The sequence below is a fragment of the Lissotriton helveticus genome, chromosome 3_1, assembly GCF_964261635.1.
Source record: "Lissotriton helveticus chromosome 3_1, aLisHel1.1, whole genome shotgun sequence".
Classification (NCBI taxonomy): Eukaryota; Metazoa; Chordata; class Amphibia; order Caudata; family Salamandridae; genus Lissotriton; species Lissotriton helveticus.
In genome coordinates this window covers 971,683,438-971,709,682 of record NC_136061.1, presented here as the reverse complement: position 1 = coordinate 971,709,682, position 26,245 = coordinate 971,683,438, and the positions used below count along the sequence as shown (strand labels likewise).

At 49.7% G+C, this 26,245-nt stretch overlaps 1 protein-coding gene across 8 annotated transcripts in view; it reads right to left on the bottom strand.

The window, feature by feature from the left end:
• Positions 1-26,245, bottom strand: part of USP40 (ubiquitin specific peptidase 40) — a 660,245-nt gene that overhangs the window by 556,579 nt on the left and 77,421 nt on the right. For all 8 annotated transcript variants that reach the window (XM_078681394.1, XM_078681396.1, XM_078681399.1 and 5 more), the window contains exon 5: positions 7,742-7,855. In XM_078681394.1, coding sequence (XP_078537520.1) covers positions 7,742-7,855 — 114 coding nt within the window. The remainder of the gene's footprint in view (positions 1-7,741; positions 7,856-26,245) is intronic.

The window sequence follows — 26,245 nt, the reverse complement described above, 5'->3', positions numbered from 1 at the left end:
AATGCGACTGGTCTGACCACCACGCCATCACCTTTCTCCTACCTGGCACCCACAAGACAAGGGCATCACAACCGGTGATTCCTAAACGCTGGATCGGAGACACTAAGAACCTGGACCGCAGGGAACTCGAGGCTCGCTGCAAATGCGACCTCCCCCCCTCGCATATCACAACAGTCAGCAGCCTCAATGATCACTATTCTGCGTCTATCTCAAACATCCTGGATGATCTAGCCCCACTAAAGCTGAAAAGAATCCAAATCAACGACAGAAACCCCTGGTTCACGGGATCCCTTAACAACAAGAGGAGAGTCCTCTGGTGAGCTAAAAGATCCTGGTGACAGGACCCCTCTGCCGCTCATCTAAAACTCCTACGCCAGGCCAGAAATGCCTACAACAGGAACATACTCCGGTCCAAAAAAGACTTCTTCAGAACCACACTAGAGAAGGCCAAGAACAGACCCCACAAGCTCTTCGAACTGGTCAAACGCCAATCCAGCAAATTGGCCAAAACTTCAAAAGAAACCCCCAAGTCTCTTATATCCTCAGAGGAATTCTCCTCCTTCTTCGCTGACAAAATCTCAGCCCTCGGAAATGAACTCAACTCCAGCACATAACCCCAAACACCTCTCGACCCGCCTCCTTCAGCCACGTCGCCCCATAGGCTTCACTCAAAAACCATGCTCACTGGACTGATTTCAAACTCTGTGACGACGACTCAGTGTCCAAAATCCTATCTTCCCTAAACCCTAATAACCATTTTAATGACCCGCTTCCTTCCAACTGCCTAGCTGCCCTCGCCCAATCCATTATTCTTAGCTGGACTACAATAATTAAAACCTCTATCAGGCAAAAACGATGCCCGACTCTCTAAAAGCCGGCCAAGTCCTCCCCATTCCGAAAAAGCTGTCGCTGGATCCAGCCTCCCCATACAACTTCAGAACCATCTCCAACATCCCACTCTTGGCCAAAGTGATGGAGAAATGTGTGCAGCAGCAGCTAAGTCAACACATCAACAACTTCCACCTGCTCGATGACTTCCAATCTGGATTTAGACCAGGGCACAGCACCGAAACCACTATGCTCCACATCGTTGATGATGCTCTCCAAGTCCTTGACCAAGGCAAAACCTGTCTTCTATTCATCCTGGACCTATCCTCGGCCTTCGACACAGTCAACCATGAAAACCTACTCAAAACGCCTCAAATTCAGGATGGGTCCGACCTCCAAAACCAGTCCCAGAGATTCCTTGTCAACGGCAACCTATCGGCACCATCCCCGGTCACGGTTGGAGTCCCTCAAGGATCAACACTTTCCCCCACCCTCTTCAATCTTTACCTGGAACCGCTTACCGATGTACTACGCACTGCTAATATCTCCTATCATATGTACGCTGATAACACTCCGATCTACATCAAAACCTCATCTCTCAAAGGGATCCTCTCCCTGAACGAAGCCTTGAAACTCACTGTCCAATGGCTCACATCCAATCAACTCAAACTCAACATAAAGAAAACTGAATTTCTCCTGATCGTCCCGCCCAACACCAACCTTGAGATTCAATCATGGATTAAGGCTATCAGAGCCTTGAATTGCCCACCGACAATCGTGGATTCAGCCAAATCCCTGGGAATCACCCTCGACAGCAATCTGAACATGCGGGACCACATCAATTCAATAGCCAAATCAGCCAGATTCCACCTGAGCTACCTTAGGAAATTGAAACCCTTCCTCGATGCTCCCGACCTCAAAATGGCAGTCCAAGCACTTGTCATCTTTAGACTGGAATATGGCTGTTCTACCCTCTCGGGTCTACTCAAGATCTCCATGGCACCTCTAAAAGCCTGCCTCAATACGGCCGCCAGACTACGCACCATATGGAAACAACGGTTCCTGTGGACTAATGCAAATGACTTAAGCAATACAAAGGCACAATCGCAATATGAAGGGTGCAGTAATGTCAGAGGGCAAGAAACCATCTACACAGTAGGTTCAGTATAACCTGTTTTATGATTTTTCGAAAAAACAAAAAGATATATGTGCACTTCTTTTCAATTCAAAGGAGCAAATATTTGTGCATTGTGTCCCCAAGTGAAAAATGGAACCTAAAAGTGAATTACAAGGTGAATAGTTATATACACGGTTTCCATGAATTGTAAGAGACGTGCCACATTGAAAACTTCTGGGTTCATAAATAACCACACCTAGAGCACTCCACCGAAAAATGGGGTTGCAAAGTCTGAAAATAATATAATAGGCAGGAGACAATAACATTGTCAATATATAGTGTGATGAGATGCTCCTCTCCACCAAAACACACTCCTGTGATATTTGGGTTATCCTTAACCCTTTGGGCAAACAGCTCCATATAGAGCAAGAATAGTAAGGGGGACAAGGGGCACTGCTACAACGTACCACGACTATGGGAAATTACGCAGAGTTTCTACCATTGACCTTGATGGAGGCCTTCGGTACCCCATAACCACCAAGAACCCAGGCACGGAACCGTTCCCCTAAGCCGAAGTGTGCCGGCGTCTCGGCTAAGTAGGGCCAGTGAACACAATCTAACATGTCTCTGCGTCAACAGAGAACAGCATGACCTCTCGCGGGGAACGAGTGGCTTTGTCGATGAGATGTAAAATCCCTTTAGTGTTGTCAGCACAGTGTCTATTGGAGAAAAAACACGCCTGGTCGGGTCCACTAACCCTGGCGTTAAAGATGTGAGGGGGACTTCTACTACGCCCGTTAACAGTTTCGCATCAACGTTTATGAGGGAAATCTGTCGATGGGACCCACCTGTTTCTTGTTCTTGCCTGGTTTTGCTAGGACTATTATAGAAGCCTCCATCATTGAGGGGGTTAAGTGTAGCCGAACACATAACTGAATTATATACTCTAGTGAGGAGTGGAGCTATGGACAAGTAGAAGATATTTTGCAGAAAGCCGCAGGGAAACCGTCTGGGCCAGGTAACTTAAGGGGTCTCTGCTTCGATATCGTGGATGGGAAGCAACCTTTACAACGCAACTGTTATAACGCATGCAGTTACATCGCATGCCGTTGCGACGAAAAAGGTGTGCAGCAGTGGGTAGAAGGTGTTGGATTTAACTCCAACACCTTCCCTACTATTGCACATACTGGAGTTGGAATAGAAAATTAATCTATTCCAACTTCTAGCGCTTCCCTGACAGGAAGTTGGGGTAAAGTTTGGTGTTGCAATGGCATGTGATGTAATGGCATGTGTGGTAACGTCACATATCCATCACGGATCAATCCTTATCGGGCTATCCAAACCCACTGCCTCTTCCATCAACAAGGGATCAACCACAGTCGCCTGAGGTTGGACCTTTAGTTTATTCGCCAACAGCCTTCCACATATAAGGAGCGTTTGAGACGTAGAATGGAGAATTCTGTGTTATCTTGGTCTATCCCAACTAGCTGTTTCCTGACAGACTCTAGTTGACGCCCCATTCTAGGAGCCCCCGTGTGATGATCAATGCGCTCTAACTCCTGCACCTGCTGCTGTAATTGGGCACGCTTATCCCTTGTTAATTCAGCCGTGGAGATGGCGATAAATTCACCACATATAACCACTTTCATTGCGTTCCATACAATCGAGACCGAAGTGTCCGGGGCATCGCTGACCTTGAGATAATCCCAGATTGCCTTCTCTATTTGCCTAACTTCTGGCCGACGCTGGAGGGTTCTCACGCAGCAGTCAAAAATAGGTGTTCCTGCCCTGGAGAGAAAGGTCTAGCAGACAAGTGCAGGGATCAGACAGTGATCACAGCTCTATCTCCACCCAGGTTGTCGCCATCTGCACCTCTCGGGAACCCAAGAAGTGATCCAGTTGGGCATATGATTTATGTGCATGGGAATAGAAGGTGTAATCTCGTATTAATTAATGTTTATCCCACCAAAGATCCCTCAGTCCCATCTCCTGCAGCCAGAGCCCCCCGCGGCAATAGCTCCCATCTTCCCCATGTCTCAGGGCCGAATCGTCCATCTCATTGTGAAAACCTTAGTTAATCCCCCTTACCACATCTGCCCCCCCCCCCCTTCCAGGTCCCCTCCGAGGGCCACCCACCGGTCTTGTGTTGTTAGGGTGTCTGCTACCCTCCTCCGTAAGAATGTTCTGTTCCCTCGTTGGGAGCGTACATTGATCCTATTAGCAAGGAATGTGATGCAAAATGAATGCGATACACCAGAACGGGGCTTTTGATTTCTGCTACCTCACTTTCCCTCAAAAAGAGAGTGACCATAATATCGCTAAACTAGCTGCCTTATATGCTAGGAAAGAGAAGAATTGTTGGGGGAAACCCTAGACTTCAGCCTATGCCCATCACTTGCCAGAAGAGGAGTCTCCTGCAGCTAGCAAATGTCAGCGTGAGTATATTCTAGGTAAGAAAAGATAGCACGTCCCTTAACTGGATTATTGAGCCCTTTCACATTGAGGGTCAGGACCCTCAGTCCGTTCAATGAAGATGCCATTCTAGAAGTCACTTACGTGGTGGACCAGTATCTCGGCCCCATAAGGATCCCCTTCCCATCTAGCCATAGAAATGATCAATTCGCCCCCTGTGTAAAACGTCTGTAGTGATGAGAACTTCGTGGTGGGCACCCGTGAAAAAACATCCCAGCAAAAACTGAAATCAACCAATGTCCCTGGAAGTAGGAAGGGACTAAAGAATCCAACCTCGGTCCAGCAGTGAAAGTACAGTAGAGGACTGTGGCCATCTCCTCAAAACCCCACATGGTCCCCTCCAACCCCAGCCGCCCCAAACCCCCAGCAAAGCCCCCGAATGCAACATGCTCAGGTGGGGTCTCTAGTAAAAGAATCCTCAGTGAGCTTTTCCAGCATGGCCTTTCTCTCTGAAGCAATCACAGCGTAATCCAGCCTGGCCCCTCCACATCTGGCGGAGGCTCATCTCCAACTCAGGCGCCTGTCAGCTCTGCACCCTCCAGACACTGGCTTAAACTTCAACTCCTCCTGCTCCTCAATCTGCAAGAGCTCTTATGCTGCAGTCAGGGAGCAGAACTGATAAAGTTGGTCTTGCCAGCGGAAGATGAGCCTGAAAGGATTTCACCAGGAGTAGGAAACCTTCTCGTCCCTGAGGAAGGATATAACCGGGTGGAATTCCTGCTGCTTCTGAAGGGTGGAAGTTGCAAGATCCTGGAGCAATGGCAGGGTATGCCCGTGGAACAGTACGGGAAGCGATTCCCGGGCCACACGCAGGTTCCATTCCTTTAGGGAGAAGTTATGCATGCAGGTCAGGATGTCTGTAGACGGCGTCTCCCCAGGACACTGGCGCCCAAGCAAATTGTGGAGGCTAGGGTATCCCTGAGGATCTGCGCGAACAGCGCAGACACATAGGCCTCAATATCTTCCCCTTTTGCTTCCTGTGGGGCCCCCCGATACGAATATTGTTCCGCCTAGAGAGGTTTTCAAGATCCTCCGCATGAGCCTGTAGGTCTATCTGCTGATCTGAGAGACGGATTACTTACTGTTGCAACTGCTCTATTTCTTCATCGTGGGAGGTCTCACCTTCCGAACCCCCAGTTATTCATGTGCTAGATTCCTCTTGACTGTCAGGAGGTCATCTCATAGTGAGCAAAACAGGGTCTCCAAGTATGGGCTCATGACCAGGGCCGCTAGCTCCTCCAGGTTTGGTGAGGCTGCTCTACTGAGCGCCTTCTGGGCCTTCCCAGCCAGGGGACCTGCGGACTTGGCAAACATGTCCTTGAAGGTGCCCCCTTTCTTAGCACGTGCGGATGCCAAATGACCATCCAAAGCAGGCCTATATGTAGAAAGAAAGGGTCTCTGGGCAGGCTCCCTGAGACTACACCTTCCGCAGTTCTTGCCACTCACTTTCTGCTCATCAGGGGAGCGGGCACCCCTACATCGGCCCGCTGTCGTGCAACTGGTGATCCAGTGAGTTTCCTCCCCAGTCGCTGGTGCAAACCCCGTACCCCCTTACCTTCACAGTCTGGTCGCACGCGGATGTCCACACCGTAAACTCACTCAATGGCCCTTCTGCATCGCAATGCCAGTCACTGCAGGGAGGGGGGAGCTCCCCCCTGGGCCTCACCTTGTCACCAGGGCCTCCGCAGCTCACCTCCTCGGATGAAGCCGCTGAGCCACAGGAGGCAAGACCTCCCCCAGTCCGGTGGGTGGCCCTCAAGTCAAACAAGGATATCCAACCAACCAGGTAGGATGATGGCACCTCCGAAACCAACTCAGCAGCTCAGGCCCCCTGCCAATGCAAAGAGTCCACCTCCGCTCACCGGCCAGGATCACTTCCTGCAGCCCGCTGGTGCAGTGCGGATTGAGTTTCACTGCTCCTTGGGCCCTCTGGGAGATGACCAGGGGCAGATCCCCTCAAGCCTCTGTCGACCTATCGGCCTGGTCGGCACACATGCGAGGCAGCGCAGCCAATCCCAGGGCCTGAAATTCCTGTGAGTCCACCCCTGCAGGACCATCAGCGTCCTATCCTTGCTGCAGAGACCCCCGGCTCCGCGCGGGGCCACCCCCCCTCGGAAGGCCGTACCAGCCCTCTGGGCAGCCTCACCCCAGACTGCTCCGCCTCACATTTAGTTGGGGGCCTTACACACTCGCCGGATGCCGAGCCAAGGAATACCAGCAGGAGCCCCCGACCCGAACAACCTAGCCTTTTGATGCGCTGCTGGGCCTTTCAGTGCAGCAGTCTCAGAAACTCCACTACGTGGGAGCCTCCGCCCAAGAAGGCATCACGCCCAGGCCGCACCATCCTTGCCTGGGATTACAGCTCTATTTCAGGTTCGCTGCAGCCCGGGGGGGCCCCACCATCGACCACAGCAGCTCCGCAGTCTCAGCCCCTCACCTTGACCAAGCTGAGGGACTAGCGGGAAGACTGGGCAGCGGCGAGAACGGAGGGAGCAAGAAACATGGCCTATCTAAACGCCATCTTGGCCACGCTCCTCCAGAAAGCTATTTTTGATTAAAAAGTAAATGTGAAACAGCACTATAAAAGAAGTACAAGGATGAAGCTGAAAAACTCCAACTCCTCTGGCAAGCAGCCCACAACCAGCCATGCTCTCTCTGCTCAGTTTGTACTGCCACTATAGATTCATGACAAACTAATAGAAATAAGATATTATAATTTTGCACTTAATTGTGAAAAGAAAAATCACGGAGGTAGTGCATATCTATATTACTGGATCAATTTTACAATGTTTTGATGGAGGGTTAACTCATACCACTAGGACTAGCCAACCTAACCTCACTTCCCCCGACCCCCCTTCCCAGTTATTATGGCAGAACAATCCTTGCGCTGAATTTGAAGCACACTTCAGCATGACAGTTTAACATAGGCAGCACAGGCCCAATGCATTTGGTCACAAACTAATCAGTTAGGACTTATCAGGAAAAATGTGTGAGGCAGATTAGTTTTAGGCTCTGAGCACAATCGGAGCTTGAAAGAGGGTTGTTTAGAAAAGGATAGGTATCGCTGGATGGCGGAGGGTTGGAGGCAATATGGGAAAGAGGTTAGAATGAAAGTCAACATTTTGACATCTATGTCATCAGCTAAATCTTTCAAGGCATACAAGAATATTTAACTTAAGTTTTTCAACTTAAAGTTACATTTCAAAATTTTTACCTGTTCACATAGAACTCTGCCCTCTAGAGTAAGCTCTCCAAAAAACTACAACTGCACACACTAGTTTAGCATAATTTGCTCTTTCTCTAATAAGACAAGCTTGCATTTACCTCACTGTCACCCCACCCAAAGCTGTCAGTTAGGGCCGTGGTGGAAGCAGCCTGCTGATTCACAAGCAGGAGTTCGGCGAACAGCCGCTGTAACTGCAATGGGATGATGCGCACCTAGAAAAAAAAAGTAAAATGAGACAAATTAGAAAGAAAAGAACTTGTTGCATTGCACACAAAAACAATGTGACAACCCTGGGACAGAGCCGATAGGAGGCTGCCAGTACTGAGGGAGAAATAACTAGGCTGGTTGAAACCATGAGTCTCAAAATAACATTTTTAGAGAGACTCGCACTTTTCTTCTGGTTAAAAACAAAATGTGCTGTGAATTTCCAGTCAATGGGGAATGTTTGTTTTGAGACCCATAGGGCTTAGGAATGATGTGTTGAATTCAGAGGGAGCATCAGACTACTCATGATTCCCCACGCAATCTACACAAGTTCCTCTGTATGTTTCTCCTGCAGGGAATGCTGTGTTCCTCTGCTGACTGCAGGCATCAGACATGCAAGAATGAAAAGGATGTAGTAGTAAGTTGTGGCTGCCAGACAATATCCGATGGCCTTAGGCACTTAAATTTGCATAAAAAAGCCCTGAGCACAAACATTTACTGTTCATGCTTGGAAGCTGGATTACTGCCATAGCACAGGGCTGAGAATGGGTTGGGCTTGTACTACCAAAGGCTCATCGTTGGATCCCTGGGAGCATACTGTACAAAACAGTGGGGCTAAAATGCAAAGACTGGCTAGACATGCTTCCTGGACATGCCAACTTGTATATATCCCAATTCTAGTCTCTCTGTAAGAAACACATAGTACAAATATAAAACCTAATGGATGATCATCGGTTCCTTTACCCAGGGATAATCTCTCCACACCTGAGAGAAACTTGGCCATTCAGTTTCCAGTGTCAACTCCCATGGAAACAGCGTAAGATGCGGGGCTATGCTGAGCTTATACCACAAATCACCCAATACTAGTCCAAACTCAAACAGGGAACTCTTGGCTCTGAAGTACATGAAATCTGATCTGATACCCTGATTAGAGGAGTGCTTGAGCTTCTGAATTAGGCCACCCCCTGGTTGTCTTTAGCTTGCCGTTTTGACCAACATAAGAGTACAAGTACTAACGAGTGCTTGTTTTATCATTGGCTGTCTGACCACATAGGCGGTCTGCACAATAATGGACTAAGATTGGGCTAAGACTACAGGGCTGGAGTAGCACTCCTGCTATGTTTCTACTTCCACTTTGTAGATGGGGCCCAAGTCTGAGAGGTCTCTGTGGATTCCCTGCTGAGAAAAGGAGACGCAACCTGCACAAGAACCTGGACTACACGTTAGGGTCAGTAGCCCCGATTACAGTATATTTGGACAAGGCACAGCTGACTGGAAGATCTGAACTGAGGACGTTGCAATGGACTGAGTTTCCAGAAAGAGAAGCTCCTCAGGAGAAGCAAGATCAGAAGGACATCATTTGAATTGAATCAAGGAGCTGCATCATTTCTGGTTGTGGCAAAAGTAGGTGTGCCGGCAACTTCTCCAACCCACCATCAACATAGATAAACAAAGAGACTAGGAGAGAGTAAGCTTTCAAACCACTAGCATGGAGCCCTGTTCTGTTGGCTGGAGGAAATCATCTTCTGAAATAAGAACCATTTTAATCATCCTTTATTTAGCCCTAACAGTTCCAGAGATGGACTATCTATGGTCTCAATCCTACAAGACAACTTCCAATTTAAAGTGGTGTCATCACTGACTTCAGAGGATGTACCTTCTGCAGTAGATATCTGATTCAAAAGACATCTTTATTTGAGGCACCAATGGAATCTCCCAGGGGATGTTGATCCACTACTAAATTTGTCCAATCACAAATGCATCCCTGTCAGTTGTAAATTAACTAGTTGAGAGACTCCTGTTACTTTCGAGTTGTCTCTCTAACAGGGCACTTATGACCAACCCTACAGTCTTCATCACCAGATCCTCAAGGGCGCATTAGTGACCTCACTAGGTAGGGTTCTTTTGACAAGTGATGGGTTTTAAGACAGTAGATGTTCGGGTGGATTTTTATTTTTGCCTTAGGCACTGAAAACACATCTGTTGAGATTCTAGCTCACAGAGTTGCGATGTGGAAACCAAAGGTAGGTGAGGACCAGGACCAGAGTTGAATATAGAGTCCCATGCAATCTGTATTTGTTTGCTCATTCCTGGACGCTGGAGTTAGGGCAGGCTTCATGACAAATGTACAGCATGTTGGCACTATAGACACAATTAGGATCTTATTTTGGCCTCACAAAATACTAATAATTTTGAGGGACGAATGTTGTAGGTATGTTTTCTGTACCTTATCTATTAACATACCTGCTAATAACACACCCTTCAAGTCTCAAAATAAGTCTTGAGTCCTCCTCCTTGCTACCTGCAGAGAGGAGAACTGGCAAAGCCCATAGGTACCATGTTTTAATGGCACAATACATGCACACACTGGTATGATGAAATTATGTTTTCATACAACAGCACATTAAATACCCTTCTATGGTTCTTTGTCAATGCTTAAGTGTAGTGGTGGTGGTAGTGGTGTTGGTGGTGGTCTGGTATTAATGGTGCTGTTGGTGTGGGTTGGCGGTGGTAATGTATTTGAGGTGCATAGCTAGTGTTATTGATTTTGAGATGGTGGCATAGTATTGGTGGCATGGTGGTATTACCGGTGGTGTGATATTGGTGGTAGTAGTCCTGCCTGACAGAAGCATGCCTGGCACAGTGCTTTGGTTGCACTATATTCCCCCAAAGGTTGGGTGAAGGCCCTTATCCATGATCAATGTCGAAAATAAGATCTTGCCCAAATTGATCACTTCCCACCTTCTACCTCTCCTGCCGTATATCGCCCACCAGGAAAAATCCACGTTTGTCCCCATTCGATTCACAGCTCACAACCTGCACACTCTCTTTGCCCTACTCCATCCCCAGATAGACGTAGTAGCAGTCTTCCTTGACGCCACTAAGGCATTTGATTCCTTGGAGTGACCCTACCTTTTTGATCTTCTAGCTTGCAAAGGCTTCATTACTAACTTCTTAAGCCTGATCGAACTACCATACATGCAACCATTGGCCCGCTTGTGGGTGAACAGGGCAGTTCTTTTGCTGTGTCAAGGGGCACCCGGCAGGGATGCCCTTTGCCACCCATCCTATTTTCCATCGCTATGGAACCACTGGCGGCCAGGTTGCGGCAGCACCACTCTCATCAGGGACTGGCATTTACTCCCTAAAGAATCCTAGTATCCATGTATGCAGACGATGTCACCTTATACATCCGCAACCCAGCAACTAACCTTGCTCCTGTCATCAGGGATATTATCCGTTTGGAGGCTATGCTGGAATCACCGTTAAATGGTGCAAATCTGTAATATTTCTGCTCACATCACCTATGCAGCCTTCAGTCACAAATTCCGACCGCAATGCCCGAAGAACCAGTCTGATATTTAGGTGTCTGGATTAGCCGAGATGTGAACGAATTGTAGGGTGCTAATTATGGCAGGCTTATGACGTGGCTGGAGAATCACGTGCAGACGTGGAGCAAACTTCAGGTGTTTGGGGATCTCTACCAGGCAAGTTACTTTCTTTCCCCTACCATATTCTGAGCAGCCCATCCCACACCCTCTTGGATGTGCTCACCTACCACCATCTGCGTGCTGCCATCCGCGATACGCACAACACTTACCACACAGATTATGCCTTAGAACAGATAATGATTCAAAAGGGGGGTGGTGATGGACAGAGTATCTGAATTAAGCAGAACACTCCTACCCAGTCAAAAGATCAGGGCTTGATCCATCACCGTTTTTTAGCTCACTGCACCATCCCAGTTCAGAACCTGGCTACATGCAAATTAGTCTGACCCTGGCCCAGTGCATCATGGGAACAGGGCAGACCAAACTACCAAGCCAATTCGTTACTGGAAAGGAAACAAGCTTCCGGGGACCGGTTTCTGGCATTACAGCCGTCTTCGGCCCGGCTTGCTTGAATCCTGATGGTGCAGTGAGCAAGGGACTCACATCTGAGCATACCCTTCCACACTTGTGGTGGCCAAAACGATTCAAAAGGGGGGTGGTGATGGACAGAGTATCTGAATTAAGCAGAACACTCCTACCCAGTCAAAAGATCAGGGCTTGATCCATCACCGTTTTTTAGCTCACTGCACCATCCCAGTTCAGAACCTGGCTACATGCAAATTAGTCTGACCCTGGCCCAGTGCATCATGGGAACAGGGCAGACCAAACTACCAAGCCAATTCTTTACTGGAAAGGAAACAAGCTTCCGGGGACCGGTTTCTGGCATTACAGCCGTCTTCGGCCCGGCTTGCTTGAATCCTGATGGTGCAGTGAGCAAGGGACTCACATCTGAGCATACCCTTCCACACTTGTGGTGGCCAAAACGATTCAAAAGGGGGGTGGTGATGGACAGAGTATCTGAATTAAGCAGAACACTCCTACCCAGTCAAAAGATCAGGGCTTGATCCATCACCGTTTTTTAGCTCACTGCACCATCCCAGTTCAGAACCTGGCTACATGCAAATTAGTCTGACCCTGGCCCAGTGCATCATGGGAACAGGGCAGACCAAACTACCAAGCCAATTCTTTACTGGAAAGGAAACAAGCTTCCGGGGACCGGTTTCTGGCATTACAGCCGTCTTCGGCCTGGCTTGCTTGAATCCTGATGGTGCAGTGAGCAAGGGACTCACATCTGAGCATACCCTTCCACACTTGTGGTGGCCAAAACGATTCAAAAGGGGGGTGGTGATGGACAGAGTATCTGAATTAAGCAGAACACTCCTACCCAGTCAAAAGATCAGGGCTTGATCCATCACCTTTCTGGTGAAGAATTGGCTTGGTAGTTTGGTCTGCCCTGTTCCCATGATGCACTGGGCCAGGGACAGACTAATTTGCATATAGCCAGGTTCTGAGCTGGGATGGGGCAGTGAGATAAATAACGGTGATGGATCAAGCCCTGATCTTTGGACTGGGTAAGAGTGGTCTGCTTAATTCAGACACTCTGTTCATCACCACCCCCTTTTCTGTATCGTTTTTGGCCACTATAGGTGTGGCAGGGTATACTCAGACATGAGTCCCTTTCTCACTGCTCCATCAGGATTCAAGCAAGCCGGGCCGAAGAGGCTGAAATGCCAGAAACCGGTCCCCGGTAGCTTGTCTCCTTTCTGGTGAAGAATTGGCTTGGTAGTTTGGTCTGCCCTGTTCCCATGATGCACTGGGCCAGGGACAGACTAATTTGCATATAGCCAGGTTCTGAGCTGGGATGGGGCAGTGAGATAAATAACGGTGATGGATCAAGCCCTGATCTTTGGACTGGGTAAGAGTGGTCTGCTTAATTCAGACACTCTGTTCATCACCACCCCCTTTTCTGTATCGTTTTTGGCCACTATAGGTGTGGCAGGGTATACTCAGACATGAGTCCCTTTCTCACTGCTCCATCAGGATTCAAGCAAGCCGGGCCGAAGAGGCTGAAATGCCAGAAACCGGTCCCCGGTAGCTTGTCTCCTTTCTGGTGAAGAATTGGCTTGGTAGTTTGGTCTGCCCTGTTCCCATGATGCACTGGGCCAGGGACAGACTAATTTGCATATAGCCAGGTTCTGAGCTGGGATGGGGCAGTGAGATAAATAACGGTGATGGATCAAGCCCTGATCTTTGGACTGGGTAAGAGTGGTCTGCTTAATTCAGACACTCTGTTCATCACCACCCCCTTTTCTGTATCGTTTTTGGCCACTATAGGTGTGGCAGGGTATACTCAGACATGAGTCCTTTCTCACTGCTCCATCAGGATTCAAGCAAGCCGGGCCGAAGAGGCTGAAATGCCAGAAACCGGTCCCCGGTAGCTTGTCTCCTTTCTGGTGAAGAATTGGCTTGGTAGTTTGGTCTGCCCTGTTCCCATGATGCACTGGGCCAGGGACAGACTAATTTGCATATAGCCAGGTTCTGAGCTGGGATGGGGCAGTGAGATAAATAACGGTGATGGATCAAGCCCTGATCTTTGGACTGGGTAAGAGTGGTCTGCTTAATTCAGACACTCTGTTCATCACCACCCCCTTTTCTGTATCGTTTTTGGCCACTATAGGTGTGGTAGGGTATACTCAGACATGAGTCCCTTTCTCACTGCTCCATCAGGATTCAAGCAAGCCGGGCCGAAGAGGCTGAAATGCCAGAAACCGGTCCCCGGTAGCTTGTCTCCTTTCTGGTGAAGAATTGGCTTGGTAGTTTGGTCTGCCCTGTTCCCATGATGCACTGGGCCAGGGACAGACTAATTTGCATATAGCCAGGTTCTGAGCTGGGATGGGGGCAGTGAGATAAATAACGGTGATGGATCAAGCCCTGATCTTCGGACTGGGTAAGAGTGGTCTGCTTAATTCAGACACTCTGTTCATCACCACCCCCTTTTCTGTATCGTTTTTGGCCACTATAGGTGTGGCAGGGTATACTCAGACATGAGTCCCTTTCTCACTGCTCCATCAGGATTCAAGCAAGCCGGGCCGAAGAGGCTGAAATGCCAGAAACCGGTCCCCGGTAGCTTGTCTCCTTTCTGGTGAAGAATTGGCTTGGTAGTTTGGTCTGCCCTGTTCCCATGATGCACTGGGCCAGGGACAGACTAATTTGCATATAGCCAGGTTCTGAGCTGGGATGGGGCAGTGAGATAAATAACGGTGATGGATCAAGCCCTGATCTTTGGACTGGGTAAGAGTGGTCTGCTTAATTCAGACACTCTGTTCATCACCACCCCCTTTTCTGTATCGTTTTTGGCCACTATAGGTGTGGCAGGGTATACTCAGACATGAGTCCCTTTCTCACTGCTCCATCAGGATTCAAGCAAGCCGGGCCGAAGAGGCTGAAATGCCAGAAACCGGTCCCCGGTAGCTTGTCTCCTTTCTGGTGAAGAATTGGCTTGGTAGTTTGGTCTGCCCTGTTCCCATGATGCACTGGGCCAGGGACAGACTAATTTGCATATAGCCAGGTTCTGAGCTGGGATGGGGCAGTGAGATAAATAACGGTGATGGATCAAGCCCTGATCTTTGGACTGGGTAAGAGTGGTCTGCTTAATTCAGACACTCTGTTCATCACCACCCCCTTTTCTGTATCGTTTTTGGCCACTATAGGTGTGGCAGGGTATACTCAGACATGAGTCCCTTTCTCACTGCTCCATCAGGATTCAAGCAAGCCGGGCCGAAGAGGCTGAAATGCCAGAAACCGGTCCCCGGTAGCTTGTCTCCTTTCTGGTGAAGAATTGGCTTGGTAGTTTGGTCTGCCCTGTTCCCATGATGCACTGGGCCAGGGACAGACTAATTTGCATATAGCCAGGTTCTGAGCTGGGATGGGGCAGTGAGATAAATAACGGTGATGGATCAAGCCCTGATCTTTGGACTGGGTAAGAGTGGTCTGCTTAATTCAGACACTCTGTTCATCACCACCCCCTTTTCTGTATCGTTTTTGGCCACTATAGGTGTGGCAGGGTATACTCAGACATGAGTCCCTTTCTCACTGCTCCATCAGGATTCAAGCAAGCCGGGCCGAAGAGGCTGAAATGCCAGAAACCGGTCCCCGGTAGCTTGTCTCCTTTCTGGTGAAGAATTGGCTTGGTAGTTTGGTCTGCCCTGTTCCCATGATGCACTGGCCCAGGGACAGACTAATTTGCATATAGCCAGGTTCTGAGCTGGGATGGGGCAGTGAGATAAATAACGGTGATGGATCAAGCCCTGATCTTTGGACTGGGTAAGAGTGGTCTGCTTAATTCAGACACTCTGTTCATCACCACCCCCTTTTCTGTATCGTTTTTGGCCACTATAGGTGTGGTAGGGTATACTCAGACATGAGTCCCTTTCTCACTGCTCCATCAGGATTCAAGCAAGCCGGGCCGAAGAGGCTGAAATGCCAGAAACCGGTCCCCGGTAGCTTGTCTCCTTTCTGGTGAAGAATTGGCTTGGTAGTTTGGTCTGCCCTGTTCCCATGATGCACTGGGCCAGGGACAGACTAATTTGCATATAGCCAGGTTCTGAGCTGGGATGGGGGCAGTGAGATAAATAACGGTGATGGATCAAGCCCTGATCTTTGGACTGGGTAAGAGTGGTCTGCTTAATTCAGACACTCTGTTCATCACCACCCCATTTTCTGTATCGTTTTTGGCCACTATAGGTGTGGCAGGGTATACTCAGACATGAGTCCCTTTCTCACTGCTCCATCAGGATTCAAGCAAGCCGGGCCGAAGAGGCTGAAATGCCAGAAACCGGTCCCCGGTAGCTTGTCTCCTTTCTGGTGAAGAATTGGCTTGGTAGTTTGGTCTGCCCTGTTCCCATGATGCACTGGGCCAGGGACAGACTAATTTGCATATAGCCAGGTTCTGAGCTGGGATGGGGCAGTGAGATAAATAACGGTGATGGATCAAGCCCTGATCTTTGGACTGGGTAAGAGTGGTCTGCTTAATTCAGACACTCTGTTCATCACCACCCCCTTTTCTGTATCGTTTTTGGCCACTATAGGTGTGGCAGGGTATACTCAGACATGAGTCCCTTTCTCACTGCTCCATCAGGATTCAAGCAAGCCGGGCCGAAGAGGCTGAAATGCCAGAAACCGGTCCCCGGTAGCTTGTCTCCTTTCTGGTGAAGAATTGGCTTGGTAGTTTGGTCTGCCCTGTTCCCATGATGCACTGGGCCAGGGACAGACTAATTTGCATATAGCCAGGTTCTGAGCTGGGATGGGGCAGTGAGATAAATAACGGTGATGGATCAAGCCCTGATCTTTGGACTGGGTAAGAGTGGTCTGCTTAATTCAGACACTCTGTTCATCACCACCCCCTTTTCTGTATCGTTTTTGGCCACTATAGGTGTGGCAGGGTATACTCAGACATGAGTCCCTTTCTCACTGCTCCATCAGGATTCAAGCAAGCCGGGCCGAAGAGGCTGAAATGCCAGAAACCGGTCCCCGGTAGCTTGTCTCCTTTCTGGTGAAGAATTGGCTTGGTAGTTTGGTCTGCCCTGTTCCCATGATGCACTGGGCCAGGGACAGACTAATTTGCATATAGCCAGGTTCTGAGCTGGGATGGGGCAGTGAGATAAATAACGGTGATGGATCAAGCCCTGATCTTTGGACTGGGTAAGAGTGGTCTGCTTAATTCAGACACTCTGTTCATCACCACCCCCTTTTCTGTATCGTTTTTGGCCACTATAGGTGTGGCAGGGTATACTCAGACATGAGTCCCTTTCTCACTGCTCCATCAGGATTCAAGCAAGCCGGGCCGAAGAGGCTGAAATGCCAGAAACCGGTCCCCGGTAGCTTGTCTCCTTTCTGGTGAAGAATTGGCTTGGTAGTTTGGTCTGCCCTGTTCCCATGATGCACTGGGCCAGGACAGACTAATTTGCATATAGCCAGGTTCTGAGCTGGGATGGGGCAGTGAGATAAATAACGGTGATGGATCAAGCCCTGATCTTTGGACTGGGTAAGAGTGGTCTGCTTAATTCAGACACTCTGTTCATCACCACCCCCTTTTCTGTATCGTTTTTGGCCACTATAGGTGTGGCAGGGTATACTCAGACATGAGTCCCTTTCTCACTGCTCCATCAGGATTCAAGCAAGCCGGGTCGAAGAGGCTGAAATGCCAGAAACCGGTCCCCGGTAGCTTGTCTCCTTTCTGGTGAAGAATTGGCTTGGTAGTTTGGTCTGCCCTGTTCCCATGATGCACTGGGCCAGGGACAGACTAATTTGCATATAGCCAGGTTCTGAGCTGGGATGGGGCAGTGAGATAAATAACGGTGATGGATCAAGCCCTGATCTTTGGACTGGGTAAGAGTGGTCTGCTTAATTCAGACACTCTGTTCATCACCACCCCCTTTTCTGTATCGTTTTTGGCCACTATAGGTGTGGCAGGGTATACTCAGACATGAGTCCCTTTCTCACTGCTCCATCAGGATTCAAGCAAGCCGGGCCGAAGAGGCTGAAATGCCAGAAACCGGTCCCCGGTAGCTTGTCTACTTTCTGGTGAAGAATTGGCTTGGTAGTTTGGTCTGCCCTGTTCCCATGATGCACTGGGCCAGGGACAGACTAATTTGCATATAGCCAGGTTCTGAGCTGGGATGGGGCAGTGAGATAAATAACGGTGATGGATCAAGCCCTGATCTTTGGACTGGGTAAGAGTGGTCTGCTTAATTCAGACACTCTGTTCATCACCACCCCCTTTTCTGTATCGTTTTTGCCACTATAGGTGTGGCAGGGTATACTCAGACATGAGTCCCTTTCTCACTGCTCCATCAGGATTCAAGCAAGCCGGGCCGAAGAGGCTGAAATGCCAGAAACCGGTCCCCGGTAGCTTGTCTCCTTTCTGGTGAAGAATTGGCTTGGTAGTTTGGTCTGCCCTGTTCCCATGATGCACTGGGCCAGGGACAGACTAATTTGCATATAGCCAGGTTCTGAGCTGGGATGGGGCAGTGAGATAAATAACGGTGATGGATCAAGCCCTGATCTTTGGACTGGGTAAGAGTGGTCTGCTTAATTCAGACACTCTGTTCATCACCACCCCCTTTTCTGTATCGTTTTTGGCCACTATAGGTGTGGCAGGGTATACTCAGACATGAGTCCCTTTCTCACTGCTCCATCAGGATTCAAGCAAGCCGGGCCGAAGAGGCTGAAATGCCAGAAACCGGTCCCCGGTAGCTTGTCTCCTTTCTGGTGAAGAATTGGCTTGGTAGTTTGGTCTGCCCTGTTCCCATGATGCACTGGGCCAGGGACAGACTAATTTGCATATAGCCAGGTTCTGAGCTGGGATGGGGCAGTGAGATAAATAACGGTGATGGATCAAGCCCTGATCTTTGGACTGGGTAAGAGTGGTCTGCTTAATTCAGACACTCTGTTCATCACCACCCCCTTTTCTGTATCGTTTTTGGCCACTATAGGTGTGGCAGGGTATACTCAGACATGAGTCCCTTTCTCACTGCTCCATCAGGATTCAAGCAAGCCGGGCCGAAGAGGCTGAAATGCCAGAAACCGGTCCCCGGTAGCTTGTCTCCTTTCTGGTGAAGAATTGGCTTGGTAGTTTGGTCTGCCCTGTTCCCATGATGCACTGGGCCAGGGACAGACTAATTTGCATATAGCCAGGTTCTGAGCTGGGATGGGGCAGTGAGATAAATAACGGTGATGGATCAAGCCCTGATCTTTGGACTGGGTAAGAGTGGTCTGCTTAATTCAGACACTCTGTTCATCACCACCCCCTTTTCTGTATCGTTTTTGGCCACTATAGGTGTGGCAGGGTATACTCAGACATGAGTCCCTTTCTCACTGCTCCATCAGGATTCAAGCAAGCCGGGCCGAAGAGGCTGAAATGCCAGAAACCGGTCCCCGGTAGCTTGTCTCCTTTCTGGTGAAGAATTGGCTTGGTAGTTTGGTCTGCCCTGTTCCCATGATGCACTGGGCCAGGGACAGACTAATTTGCATATAGCCAGGTTCTGAGCTGGGATGGGGGCAGTGAGATAAATAACGGTGATGGATCAAGCCCTGATCTTTGGACTGGGTAAGAGTGGTCTGCTTAATTCAGACACTCTGTTCATCACCACCCCCTTTTCTGTATCGTTTTTGGCCACTATAGGTGTGGCAGGGTATACTCAGACATGAGTCCCTTTCTCACTGCTCCATCAGGATTCAAGCAAGCCGGGCCGAAGAGGCTGAAATGCCAGAAACCGGTCCCCGGTAGCTTGTCTCCTTTCTGGTGAAGAATTGGCTTGGTAGTTTGGTCTGCCCTGTTCCCATGATGCACTGGGCCAGGGACAGACTAATTTGCATATAGCCAGGTTCTGAGCTGGGATGGGGCAGTGAGATAAATAACGGTGATGGATCAAGCCCTGATCTTTGGACTGGGTAAGAGTGGTCTGCTTAATTCAGACACTCTGTTCATCACCACCCCCTTTTCTGTATCGTTTTTGGCCACTATAGGTGTGGCAGGGTATACTCAGACATGAGTCCCTTTCTCACTGCTCCATCAGGATTCAAGCAAGCCGGGCCGAAGAGGCTGAAATGCCAGAAACCGGTCCCCGGTAGCTTGTCTCCTTTCTGGTGAAGAATTGGCTTGGTAGTTTGGTCTGCCCTGTTCCCATGATGCACTGGGCCAGGGACAGACTAATTTGCATATAGCCAGGTTCTGAGCTGGGATGGGGCAGTGAGATAAATAACGGTGATGGATCAAGCCCTGATCTTTGGACTGGGTAAGAGTGGTCTGCTTAATTCAGACACTCTGTTCATCACCACCCCCTTTTCTGTATCGTTTTTGGCCACTATAGGTGTGGCAGGGTATACTCAGACATGAGTCCCTTTCTCACTGCTCCATCAGGATTCAAGCAAGCCGGGCCGAAGAGGCTGAAATGCCAGAAACCGGTCCCCGGTAGCTTGTCTCCTTTCTGGTGAAGAATTGGCTTGGTAGTTTGGTCTGCCCTGTTCCCATGATGCACTGGCCCAGGGACAGACTAATTTGCATATAGCCAGGTTCTGAGCTGGGATGGGGCAGTGAGATAAATAACGGTGATGGATCAAGCCCTGATCTTTGGACTGGGTAAGAGTGGTCTGCTTAATTCAGACACTCTGTTCATCACCACCCCCTTTTCTGTATCGTTTTTGGCCACTATAGGTGTGGCAGGGTATACTCAGACATGAGTCCCTTTCTCACTGCTCCATCAGGATTCAAGCAAGCCGGGCCGAAGAGGCTGAAATGCCAGAAACCGGTCCCCGGTAGCTTGTCTCCTTTCTGGTGAAGAATTGGCTTGGTAGTTTGGTCTGCCCTGTTCCCATGATGCACTGGGCCAGGACAGACTAATTTGCATATAGCCAGGTTCTGAGCTGGGATGGGGCAGTGAGATAAATAACGGTGATGGATCAAGCCCTGATCTTTGGACTGGGTAAGAGTGGTCTGCTTAATTCAGACACTCTGTTCATCACCACCCCCTTTTCTGTATCGTTTTTGGCCACTATAGGTGTGGCAGGGTATACTCAGACATGAGTCCCTTTCTCACTGCTCCATCAGGATTCAAGCAAGCCGGGTCGAAGAGGCTGAAATGCCAGAAACCGGTCCCCGGTAGCTTGTCTCCTTTCTGGTGAAGAATTGGCTTGGTAGTTTGGTCTGCCCTGTTCCCATGATGCACTGGGCCAGGGACAGACTAATTTGCATATAGCCAGGTTCTGAGCTGGGATGGGGCAGTGAGATAAATAACGGTGATGGATCAAGCCCTGATCTTTGGACTGGGTAAGAGTGGTCTGCTTAATTCAGACACTCTGTTCATCACCACCCCCTTTTCTGTATCGTTTTTGGCCACTATAGGTGTGGCAGGGTATACTCAGACATGAGTCCCTTTCTCACTGCTCCATCAGGATTCAAGCAAGCCGGGCCGAAGAGGCTGAAATGCCAGAAACCGGTCCCCGGTAGCTTGTCTCCTTTCTGGTGAAGAATTGGCTTGGTAGTTTGGTCTGCCCTGTTCCCATGATGCACTGGGCCAGGGACAGACTAATTTGCATATAGCCAGGTTCTGAGCTGGGATGGGGCAGTGAGATAAATAACGGTGATGGATCAAGCCCTGATCTTTGGACTGGGTAAGAGTGGTCTGCTTAATTCAGACACTCTGTTCATCACCACCCCCTTTTCTGTATCGTTTTTGGCCACTATAGGTGTGGCAGGGTATACTCAGACATGAGTCCCTTTCTCACTGCTCCATCAGGATTCAAGCAAGCCGGGCCGAAGAGGCTGAAATGCCAGAAACCGGTCCCCGGTAGCTTGTCTCCTTTCTGGTGAAGAATTGGCTTGGTAGTTTGGTCTGCCCTGTTCCCATGATGCACTGGGCCAGGGACAGACTAATTTGCATATAGCCAGGTTCTGAGCTGGGATGGGGCAGTGAGATAAATAACGGTGATGGATCAAGCCCTGATCTTTGGACTGGGTAAGAGTGGTCTGCTTAATTCAGACACTCTGTTCATCACCACCCCCTTTTCTGTATCGTTTTTGGCCACTATAGGTGTGGCAGGGTATACTCAGACATGAGTCCCTTTCTCACTGCTCCATCAGGATTCAAGCAAGCCGGGCCGAAGAGGCTGAAATGCCAGAAACCGGTCCCCGGTAGCTTGTCTCCTTTCTGGTGAAGAATTGGCTTGGTAGTTTGGTCTGCCCTGTTCCCATGATGCACTGGGCCAGGGACAGACTAATTTGCATATAGCCAGGTTCTGAGCTGGGATGGGGCAGTGAGATAAATAACGGTGATGGATCAAGCCCTGATCTTTGGACTGGGTAAGAGTGGTCTGCTTAATTCAGACACTCTGTTCATCACCACCCCCTTTTCTGTATCGTTTTTGGCCACTATAGGTGTGGCAGGGTATACTCAGACATGAGTCCCTTTCTCACTGCTCCATCAGGATTCAAGCAAGCCGGGCCGAAGAGGCTGAAATGCCAGAAACCGGTCCCCGGTAGCTTGTCTCCTTTCTGGTGAAGAATTGGCTTGGTAGTTTGGTCTGCCCTGTTCCCATGATGCACTTGGCCAGGGACAGACTAATTTGCATATAGCCAGGTTCTGAGCTGGGATGGGGCAGTGAGATAAATAACGGTGATGGATCAAGCCCTGATCTTTGGACTGGGTAAGAGTGGTCTGCTTAATTCAGACACTCTGTTCATCACCACCCCCTTTTCTGTATCATTTTTGGCCACTATAGGTGTGGCAGGGTATACTCAGACATGAGTCCCTTTCTCACTGCTCCATCAGGATTCAAGCAAGCCGGGCCGAAGAGGCTGAAATGCCAGAAACCGGTCCCCGGTAGCTTGTCTCCTTTCTGGTGAAGAATTGGCTTGGTAGTTTGGTCTGCCCTGTTCCCATGATGCACTGGGCCAGGGACAGACTAATTTGCATATAGCCAGGTTCTGAGCTGGGATGGGGCAGTGAGATAAATAACGGTGATGGATCAAGCCCTGATCTTTGGACTGGGTAAGAGTGGTCTGCTTAATTCAGACACTCTGTTCATCACCACCCCCTTTTCTGTATCGTTTTTGGCCACTATAGGTGTGGCAGGGTATACTCAGACATGAGTCCCTTTCTCACTGCTCCATCAGGATTCAAGCAAGCCGGGCCGAAGAGGCTGAAATGCCAGAAACCGGTCCCCGGTAGCTTGTCTCCTTTCTGGTGAAGAATTGGCTTGGTAGTTTGGTCTGCCCTGTTCCCATGATGCACTGGGCCAGGGACAGACTAATTTGCATATAGCCAGGTTCTGAGCTGGGATGGGGCAGTGAGATAAATAACGGTGATGGATCAAGCCCTGATCTTTGGACTGGGTAAGAGTGGTCTGCTTAATTCAGACACTCTGTTCATCACCACCCCCTTTTCTGTATCGTTAGAACAGATAATAACCTTTCTCAAACTCATCACTCGCTTATACACAATAATGCAGAAGACCCAGATTAGTGTCCTTGCAGTCTGTGCTGCAAGGTTCAATGTAATACATACCACTATTGGCGAGGAACAGTAGCAATACAGCTGCACCAAGTTCGCTACAGTCTCCCCAAACTGTAGGGAAAATGCTACTTACCAGTATGCATCTGTTCTTGGCACGTAGAGCTGCAGAGTTGTACACTATGCATTAGATCGCCACCTGGTGTTGGGCTCGGATGATTGCAGGTTGTTGTCTTCTTGAAAGAAGTCTTTCTAGCCACAAGATAGGCGACTCCTCCCTTGGACAATACTGTGCATGGGCATCGGCTCCATCCTTAGATTGTTTTTTCCGCCACTGGGTTTGGATGAAAGTTTCTCCGCTCCGGCTAGAAAAACACTTTTCAGCAACTTCGAAGCGCAGAACTTCCACAAACTTCAAAAAACTACCTTCGACATCGACTACAATACTTTTCGACGCCATCGTTTCCATTCCGGTCATCGAAGTGGGCCGTTAGGCCTATCGACGCCGTGAGGCCTACACCACATGGAAAGAACTCCGTTCAAGAGATGCCCGGTATGTCAAGCAAATTTTCCACCTAGCGACCACCACGAGGTCTGCAACCTCTGTCTATCGCCGGAACACGACGAGACGACCTGCACAACTTGTGCGTCCTTCCGATCGAAGAAAACCATCCGGGATCGGAGAGCACGTCGACACAAAATGAGGAGATCAGCTCCAGCACCGGAAGACATCTTCGACGAAGAGATTCCCCTCGTTCCAGAAGAAGACTCACCTGATCTCCAGATCGTATCAGAGGCAGACAACTCAGATGACTTCATTCCATCGGGTCAGTGCGTGAGTTCTTCTGCCCCTGAACCTCATATTCTGCCCAAACCGAAGGCAAAGGTCAGCACTCCGCCCAAAGGGCCCAGTCGAGACCGAATACCTGCTTCGTTACAAATATTTGCCCAAAGACTACCATACACCCGGCTACACCTGGTGGAGAGTATGCACTGTCTAGGCTGGCGCGCACTTACTGCTTCCTTTCTGCACTTAGCTTGAAAATGCCCCAAAGTCGCTGGCTTTTGGGCGAAGGTCTTTGACACTATAGAGATGATCACTGCACCCAGACGGACCCCAATGATCGCGCTGCTCAGTAATGTTAAGGGGGTTCCCTTTTCCATCTGAAACCGCACCACTATTCTGCTCTTATTGGCTAAAACCAGGGTCGACATCAACTGGGGTAGGCGTACTGCACCCTGACAACACCATTGGCTGCGAGATGCAGCTTAATGTCAAGAACAACTGGAGTACTGTTGGGATTTGATGCCTATGAATTCGAGGTCATGAGACATAAGAAGCTCACTGGTGACCTTCCTGGCCACGAGAGGGGGCATGTTCGCACTGCAGAGACAGACTGATCCCCCATACAGATGGCTCTGCACCTGCCCCGGCTGCACCCCAAGAGACCCATGACAATGGCTCAGACTCCATGCCCGACCAAAAGGGAGTGAGAGCAGGGCATAACCAGACCATGTGGCAGAAATCAGCCGGAGCTTGGCCGCATCTTGTGCATTCTGGGGTAGAGCGCAGCCCTGCCCTATGTAGGCTCGCAGGAGTGAGATAGGCCATGTGAAGGTAATAAAGTTGAATGAGACGCAGTTTAGAGGAAGTCGTCAGTGTTTTGGGGGCCATAAGGGCATCACGCCAGTTTGCCTCTTCCAGGGGACCCAACCATTCCTCCCAGGGTGGTTCGTAGAGAGCCTAGGGTAGCAAGGCCATTGTTCACAAGGGAACGACATATTCAGGACCCTCTCCCCCCTCCCCCTGCCCAAGTTACCCATCATAACTTGAGCCTCTGGTGGGCTGAATTCAGGAAGTGAAGTGCCTGGTGGAATATGTGGAGTGAGGGCGTGGCAAAGCTGTAGATACTTATAAAATTGGGTGGTGTGAAGGTAACATTGGGTGGTGACGCTGCTGCAGATCGTAGAAGGCCCGACGTGATCTCCCTCTCAGACGTCCCCAAGTAACGAGATCCCAACCTGATCCCACTGTCGAAAGCCCTCGAGGTACGATGTTTCACGTAGCCACGTGCCGTGCCACAGAAGTGTATGTTGGGTAAGTCTCTTGTCCTATCTCATATAGCGCAGGGCAGTGAGCCAGGCTACGAGAACAGCCCTGGTGATAGGTGGAATCGTTTGTGGAATGGGAGCCCCCGTATAAGTAGGCTTGGATTTGCAGGAAGTCCACAGTGTGAAGCTCGGTCTGGTAAGCCGGGTTAGGCCAGATGCCAGTAAACCAATCATGGACGACAATAAGTCAGGTGGCCAAGTAGTAGAGATGAAGATTTGTCACACCCATACCTCCATCGAAGGTAGGAATCCGGCAGCGGGCCAGGAAATACGTGGTCTCCCACCACCCAACAAGAACCTGGTAAGTACCCCATCTAAGTCTCGGAATCAACTAAGCGAAAGGTGATGTGCTGTAAAATGTATAGGAAACGGGGGAGGATCATCATTTTAAAGAGTGCCCCAATTCCAAGGGGATTGAGGGGGAGCGATTGCCAGCGCTTAAGATTGTGTTTGGCTTTCGTGACCAGGGGTGTCATTTTGAGGGCCCATTCCAACTCCTAGAGCAGAGCCACCCAGATCCCAAGATATTTGAACGATTGCTGCCGTAAAGGGATGCTATACTGCCAGTCAAAGCAAGCCCTCAAGGGATGGAGGGGGATCAGATTGGACTTCTTAGGGTTGAGTCACAGGACCAAAGTGCTCTCGAAGGCCCGAAGCACGGGGTCCATGACTCTCCGGGTTGGCCAAGAAAAGCAGGACATCGTCCGCATAGAGGGAGGTTTTCTCCACCTGGTGGGGGTCCCAGGACCATCCTCTGATTTGAGCATCGTTACGTATGAGGCTGGCCAGGGGCTCCATAGCCAGCGCGAATAGGAGCAGCGAGAGAGGGCACCCTTGACGCGTGCCTCTCTGAATAGGAAACGCCTCTGAGAGGGCACCGTTGGTCAAAGCTCTGGCTTTGGGGTAGGAGTACAGGACATGAATGGGGGCCAAACCCATCGTGGTG